Below are 7,525 nucleotides of genomic sequence, written 5' to 3'. Positions count from 1 at the left end.
TGTCAGCTGACTCCAACGTCGCAGGCTGTCACGCTGAGTTTTCGAGGTAGTAGGAGCCCCCTGCTGGTGAAAGGTCGGCTATTACAATACCTGACACAGCAGGCAAAGAGTGTTATCTGTCAATTTCAGATTCCATAATTCCAACAACTCCTTTTTCGCTTATTTTCTCTGGGCTATCTAAATCTTACTTTGTAAATTTATAACTCATGATTTATTAAATCTTTATCGTGAGCTACAGACTTTTTAAACCTTGATTAACATAGAATTGCATATTAGTAGTACGTAGTATTTAAGCAAATCTCTGGCTTCTTAAATCCTATGCAAGTATCTGCTGGTTTTCTCAGTCTTCTTTACCAAACTGAGTACATTTGGATTTTGGATTGTTGCACTGCACAAAACAAACAAATTGAATATGTTATCTTGGGCACTGGGAAATTGCAAAAGGCATTTTCCATGTGCAATTTATAGACTTGACTTTTCTGTGCACATTGTCACTTTCATATAAAATCCTTGCACCTCTTTTCTTAAATAAATGAGCGTGTTCTTTTCTATTACTGCATATGTCTCACATTATGTCAAATACTTAGCTTTTCTACTAACTTGACTGTGTTAATAGTAATTTAAAGGTAGTTACATATAGAGTAATTGTTTTAAACAGCTTCTATTTTCCTCTGGCTTGTAAACTTCCCTTTGCCACAATTTCTAGAATATGTCACATCAGTGGGAGAATCTTCTTTAAACACAGCAGCCGGTAGTGTGGTATCACTGCCATCTACTGGTATATGTCTACTGTGGAAAAAGTTCAATTTGATGGCCAAGCCCAGGGTGCTGTTATGTGATTATGGCCTCCCTCAGCCTATTGCTCGTCTTCTTATTATGATGGAAACTTTTTTTCTTTTCCTCCGACTATTTTCAATCCTGTCAGAATTATCCAGCCAATGTCTGTGAAGCAAAGTCCTTGAAAGAATCAATTCTTCCTTTTCAGGAATTATTTTTTTTACTCAGCTTAAATGTGTTGTATGATCCATGTCACAAAAGCTACAATGATACATCCCTGTCACTATAGCAACAGTCCTAAACATGTCTCAGTATTGTAATAGCTGTGTAGGCCCTTGAATAGGCCTTTGTAATCCTGTGCTGTGTTGGTCATGTCTGTGGAGTCAACCCTGCAGTCCCTTACACTGCAGTGCAATTGTCCCCATCTTGATATTCCTTTTTTTTTCATTACTTCCACCAATAGATGTATTTTTTCATCTTCTAATTGTTTAATGAATTCAACAAAATTGCACACTACCTTTTGACGGTGATAGATGTATCTGTAGTAAATAGCTATGGCTACATCTTATGTGAATTATTATGTTTATACACTTTCAATTCATACATTTAAGGCTAATTCCACTCAACCGTGATTTAAAATGATTCCTGCCAAGAATATGATGAATATATATTTCTCTATCAATAGTTTGTAATCTAAAATTGACCCCCACAATTTCACAAGAGTGTAGCATGTGTTCAACTGGAAGGATTTACAAAACATGACTTGTTGACAGGGTAAATCTTTAATTTTAGGGCCCCACCCTTTTCATATAACAGTATCAATTTTAATATATTTACAGTCACAGTAAGAACACTGGAATGTCAATAAATAAAAAACAAAAACATCAATAATAAAACTCAAGATACAAAAGTTAAAACTTAAAAAAATACAGTTCTGAACTGCATACAGTATCGTCAATGCGAGGGGAGGTAAAGTGAACTCGGTCAAAACAAACAAAAAAAAAAAAGGGTTGACGGGGGGTTCCAGTTTCATTTACAACATTAAACTTTGCATTTTTTGTAACACTACTTCTGGACACGAGCGGCCAATAGAAACAGGCCTAGTCCACCTCCTCCATCCTGGATGTGTCGTCGTCGTCTCCTTCAAGAGGGGGCATGTCCTCGGTGGGAGCAGAGGTGGTGTCTTCTGGTGTCAGATCATCCTCGTCGATACCTGAGAGAGGATACAAGCAGAATAAAAGGTCATTGAAGCTACATCTACCAGAATAGATCTGATCAATACGACTCAATATTTGCATTTGCAGTATTTTAAAATACTTAATATTTTGTATTGTAATTTAAAGCCCTTGTGATATTATTTATCTCTGAACACAGAAACTCACCAAGACCCAGCTTGATCATCCTGTAGATGCGGTTAGAGTGAGTCTGGGGGTCATCCAGGGTGAACCCAGACGAGAGCAGGGCCGTCTCAAAGAGCAGGATAACCAGATCCTTCACAGACTTGTCGTTCTTGTCGGCCTCTGCCTTTTGCCTCAAGGTCTCCACGATGGGGTGGTCAGGGTTAATCTCAAGGTGCTTTTTAGCAGCCATGTATCCCATGGTGGAGTTGTCTCTCAGAGCCTGGGCCTTCATGATCCTCTCCATGTTGGCCGTCCAGCCGTAGGTGCTGGTGACGATGCAGCAGGGGGAGGACACCAGGCGGTTGGAGACTGTGACCTGTGGAAGAGAGTAAGAATGAATAGAGATGTCTGCCCTGATTTATATAGAAAATAAAACACCTTGAAGGTTGTTTTGATTTGGCTTAATTAATCTGCTCACCTTCTCCACCTTCTTCTCCAGGATGTCCTTCATGATCTTACACAGGTTCTCAAACTGAGCCTTCTTCTCCTCCTGCTTTTTCTTCTCGTCCTCATCCTCAGGCAGCTCCAGGCCTTCCTTGGTCACTGAAACCAGGTTCTTGCCCTCAAACTCCTTCAGCTGCTGGACGCAGTACTCATCGATGGGCTCGATCATGTAAATTACTTCGAGGCCAGCTTTGCGCAGGCGCTCTACAAAGGCAGAGTTAGCCACCTGGTCTTTGGTCTCACCTGAAATACAGACACAACAGTGTTCACATATTTATGTAATATTACAAGCATGCAATTTTACTTTAGATTAACAATTTATAGATTAAGAGTATCCTCACCAGTGATGTAGTAGATGTGTTTCTGGCTGTCCTTCATACGTGTAACATAGTCCTTCAGGGAAACCATCTCGTCTCCAGAAGCTGAGGTGTAGTATCGCAGCAGCTCAGACAGCCTCTTCCTGTTTTGGGAATCCTCGTGGATGCCAAGCTGTAAGAAAAATACAACTTTATATCAGTCAGATGCATTAGACATCTTTTTTAATGACATTTACTTTTTATCCCTCCATTAAGTATAACAGAGTCAAATGTTTAAAAACGCTGATACTGGTTTGTAAGGTGTAACCACTGATAAGCAGAGTGCTTTAGAACAAGATCCAGGCAAGCAGCTTAACACTGAGACAATATGGCCAACGGATCAGACAGATGGCTATTATGTTAAAAGGTCTGAGGAACATTCAGTAGTCATTAACTAAACTTCCAAAGTAGCTTTATGCGTTAACAAAGTTAAGCTTCACCCTGCTAACATAGGATGGACACTTTACCATAGTATCGAACCAAAATGTCAGGAAAACTCCCAGCTTGCACAGTGCACAGTAAAGACACACTCACCTTGATGTTCTTGGAGAACTGCTCGTAGTACTTCTTGTAGTTGTCCTTGTCCTCGGAGAGTTCAGTGAAGAGTTCCAGGCACTTCTTGACCAGGTTCTTGCGGATGACTTTCAGGATCTTGCTCTGCTGCAGCATCTCTCTGGAGATGTTGAGGGGCAGATCCTCGGAGTCCACCACACCCTTGATGAAATCTGAATGGATGGATAAAGAAGACCTGATAAGCAATGCGTTTAAATGTTGAAGATTATATTTGTTATATGAGTGATATCGGGTAAGAACTCACTGAGGTACTCTGGGATCAGCTCATCGCAGTTGTCCATGATGAAGACCCTGCGCACGTACAGCTTAATGTTGTTCTTCTTCTTCTTGTTCTCAAAGAGGTCAAAGGGGGCACGACGAGGCACGAAGAGCAGGGCGCGGAATTCCAGCTGACCTTCTACTGAAAAGTGCTGTCAGGGAAAGGATTGAGGATAGGGGAGTTTATGCATACGTTGGTGTGTTCTTTTCCCAAGTTCTAAAAACATCCTTCAGACACCTTACCTTGACAGCCAGGTGGTCCTCCCAGTCGTTGGTTAGACTCTTGTAAAACTCTCCATACTCCTCATTGGTGATGTCATCGGGGTTACGGGTCCACAGTGGTTTGGTCTTGTTCAACTCTTCCTGGTCAATGTACTTCTCCTTGATCTTCTTCTTCTTCTTCTTTTTGTCGCAAGACTTGTCGTGGTCGTGGTCGTGGTCGTGCTCCTCATCTGACCCAACATCCTCGATCTCAGGCTTGTCCTCATCCTTCTCTTCTTCCTCATCCTTGTCTTTCTCCTTCTCCTCCTCCTCTGCCTCGTCGTCACTCACTTCCTTGTCACGCTCTTTCTCCACCTGAAAAACAATACAACTCAGTTACTTGCTATTATTTTTGGATTCATTTGTTAAGTAAACCTATGTGAATTAATTATTGGCCATCTAAATGAGTCCTTACAAAGAGTGTGATGGGATATCCAATAAACTGTGAGTGCTTTTTCACAATTTCTTTGACTCTTCGCTCCTCCAAGTATTCTATCTGGTCCTCTTTCAAGTGCAGGACGACCTTGGTACCACGCCCCATAGGCTCAGCTACAATGAAGGAAACATTGGTCAATACAAGTTACAGATAAGCCTTACTCCTCCTTATGGGTTTCCCATTCACAATAAAACTTAACTGTCGAAGTTATGGCCTTAACATTACTTACAGTTATCTACTTTCACTGTGAAGGAGCCTCCAGCAGATGATTCCCAGGCGTACTGCTCGTCATCATTGTGCTTGGTGACAACCGTCACCTTCTCAGCCACCAGGTAGGCAGAGTAGAAACCAACACCGAACTGACCGATCATGGAGATGTCGGCTCCAGCCTGCAGAGCCTCCATGAAAGCCTTGGTGCCAGACTTGGCGATTGTGCCCAGATTGTTGATCAGGTCGGCCTTGGTCATGCCGATACCTGTGTCGATCAGGGTTAAGGTGCGTTCCTCTTTGTTGGGAGTGATTTCAATTTTGAGGTCCTTGCCGTCTTCCAGCTTGGAGGGGTCAGTGAGACTCTCATAGCGGATTTTGTCCAGGGCCTGAAAGATAAACAATTCAATTATTGAAAAGTTTTGACAGCAATTTAAATGAATGAGTTTTAAAATATTCACTTTGATTCATTTGTAATTACATGATCATCTTAAATGTATTAAAGCCACACAATTTTGCAGTGCTTCCTTAAAACAAGCACACCTAGGACACAACATGAGATTAAGGAAACAGTTTAAGACTTATACTGTGACAAACTTACATCTGAAGAGTTGGAGATAAGCTCCCTAAGGAAGATCTCTTTGTTGGAATAAAAAGTGTTGATGATCAGGGACATCAGCTGAGCGATCTCAGCCTGGAATGCAAAGGTCTCAGCCTCCTCCTCCATTGGTTGATCGTGTAATTCAGGCATCTAAGCAAAAGGGACAAATGAAAACCTGATTTAAGACATGCATTTTTCATGACATAGAATGACATTGATGTCAAATCAGCAGGCACTATTTGTCGCTATAAAAGCAAAATTGAAAAAATGCATACACAATACACTTGTTCGAATTTATTTTTTAGTTATACAGGCATGTGATGGGTCCTTGTGCACAGTTGTATTCATTGGTCTGCTGATTGCCTGCAGCAAAGTGAATCACTGCACTGTCACACCTACAACAAGAACTGCCAATTACCCTTTGGTAATAAGCATGTAATTTAAGTTACACCTTACAATATAAGAGTCATCATAACCACAAGCCACAACTCCTGTAGTTGAACCAATACCTCTAACACAATGTTATGTGTTACATGTCTCTAATGTTAATCAATGACCAAATAATCAAATAAATACATAGACAGTTATCATTAGTTTTCTTTTGTCGCTGTCTCAGTAATGACAGGTGACGTGTGAGCATGTATCACTTGTGCAGCAGGTGGTGTAACAGATGGTCAAGCTCTACTCACGGCTTCACCTGCCTATAATCCATCTTGTCTGCTTCGGCCTCTACGCAAGCTCCATGTTAAGTACAAAGTTAATTTTCCTCAGTAGGGTTTTAAAAACTCAAACGGTTTATATCATTAGGTCTCACAACCTTCACCTCAATAGAATGGGTAACATTGATAAATTACTGTATTTCTGCCAAAAAAAGATAGATACAAATACAACAGTGTAGTCACATGTGTTTTTTCCTCTCCCACTGCGATTGTCATGGTTAATTATTGGTTGATCAGCACGTGGCCAGAATTAAATATCAGCCAAAAAACACTCCACCTTGTGGTTTCCCAGGCAAAATGCAAGTTTCTAGAAGGTACCAAGAGGCGAGCTGAACTCTCTGGCAGTTTCCATAGGAATCAAGAGCTCCTCCTCCTCCTCCTAACCATCTAAGGACAGGAGGGTCTGAGAGTGTGAATGATCCTGCTGTACTTCAATGATCGTGCACAGAATCACTGTGACTGGAGAGGATGGCATTCACCGACAATCTAAGAACACTCTCACTACTTGGTACACCTGATTGAGGTTAAACTAATTGTGCCATTCCTTATTAACTTAATTCCTGCCTGACAGGTCCACCAAGAATGCACCGTGTGGTCCATGTGGCTGCTGTCTCTCAGGTTTAAGCTGTGCAAAGGTGATGTGGACGGGATAGTTGCCACAATAATGTTAGAAAAAGTTTTGACGTGTTAAACTAGCGCTGAGATGGCAGGGAAATCACTTTGACAAAACCGTTAGACATCTGAATGTACAGATTATCAAAACAAGAAAGGCCTATGGTTATTACATTGTCGTAATCTGATTATAACACGATGTTAAGTTCGATAATATAGATTTAATGCCACCTTCACAGAAGTCAATACCGTTATCATCCACGGATGTAAGAATATTTAAATATTGTTGTCATGAAAAAATAACGGCCATGTCGATGGAACTTAAAGCTATATAACAACTAAGCTAATATTAGCTAACATTAAGCATGTTAATCAAAGTGTGTAATATTTTTAATTTATCAGTTGACATCTTAATTGTAACGGTATAATTATACAAAATATTTCATTAATTTACCTTGGTCCTCCGAATATCGAAAACTCCGTTGAGAAGTGTGTGGAGGTCGCAGACAGCCCAGCCACTGCGATTTCTATCTGTGCGGCTTTTGTACCCTTTCCGAGTGTTCGAGAAATCCTGATCTGAGCTTCCAGAACCGTCTGGAATCCTCCTCGCAACGGCTCAGCGGTGTTCGCTGACAGGCTCAGCGAGCTGTCAATCATTATGTGTGCACGCGCCTCTCTGTTCTTTCTATGCTGAAGGAGGCGGGACTTTAAAGAGGACAGGCTGAGCCGGGTGAAGGCGTGCGGAAGTAAACTGGAATGAACCATGCAGGGCTCACTGAAAATTCCAGAACATCAAGTTATGGAAAGGAAGAAGTCCATAAATTAAAGTTTCTTATCATTTTGTTTTGAATATAACCTGTTGACCGATATTATTTTTTAGG

General features: G+C 41.1%; 1 protein-coding gene across 1 annotated transcript; it reads right to left on the bottom strand.

The window, feature by feature from the left end:
- Positions 1-1,540: 1,540 nt before the first annotated feature.
- hsp90aa1.2 (heat shock protein 90, alpha (cytosolic), class A member 1, tandem duplicate 2) lies at positions 1,541-7,186 on the bottom strand. The gene is made up of 11 exons (XM_069657312.1): positions 7,099-7,186; positions 5,314-5,463; positions 4,735-5,101; positions 4,485-4,618; positions 4,052-4,384; positions 3,795-3,960; positions 3,512-3,702; positions 2,963-3,110; positions 2,596-2,864; positions 2,160-2,493; positions 1,541-1,990 (listed from the first exon to the last, which is right to left on the bottom strand). Exons 2-11 carry the CDS (start codon positions 5,461-5,463, stop codon positions 1,878-1,880), a joined length of 2,205 nt encoding a protein of 734 aa, XP_069513413.1. The 5' UTR covers positions 7,099-7,186; the 3' UTR covers positions 1,541-1,877.
- Between the last annotated feature and the right edge of the window lie 339 nt (positions 7,187-7,525).

Source organism: Semicossyphus pulcher, unplaced genomic scaffold, assembly GCF_022749685.1.
Source record: "Semicossyphus pulcher isolate SPU_LCO1_2020_fin unplaced genomic scaffold, fSemPul1.0.p SCAF_11, whole genome shotgun sequence".
In the NCBI taxonomy this organism is placed as follows: domain Eukaryota; kingdom Metazoa; phylum Chordata; class Actinopteri; order Labriformes; family Labridae; genus Semicossyphus; species Semicossyphus pulcher.
Note: the sequence above shows the minus strand (reverse complement) of the source record. Positions and strands in the feature narration are given on the sequence as shown.

What these genes read in the sequence shown, in the direction of transcription:
- hsp90aa1.2 (XM_069657312.1), bottom strand. Translation starts at nt 5,463, where the DNA reads ATGCCTGAATTACACGATCAACCAATGGAGGAGGAGGCTGAGACCTTT. An exon ending in TTATCTCCAACTCTTCAGAT is followed by an intron (nt 5,102 to 5,313) that starts GTAAGTTTGTCA and finishes TTTATCTTTCAG; the next exon opens with GCCCTGGACAAAATCCGCTA. An exon ending in AGTTCTCCAAGAACATCAAG is followed by an intron (nt 3,111 to 3,511) that starts GTGAGTGTGTCT and finishes TTTTTCTTACAG; the next exon opens with CTTGGCATCCACGAGGATTC.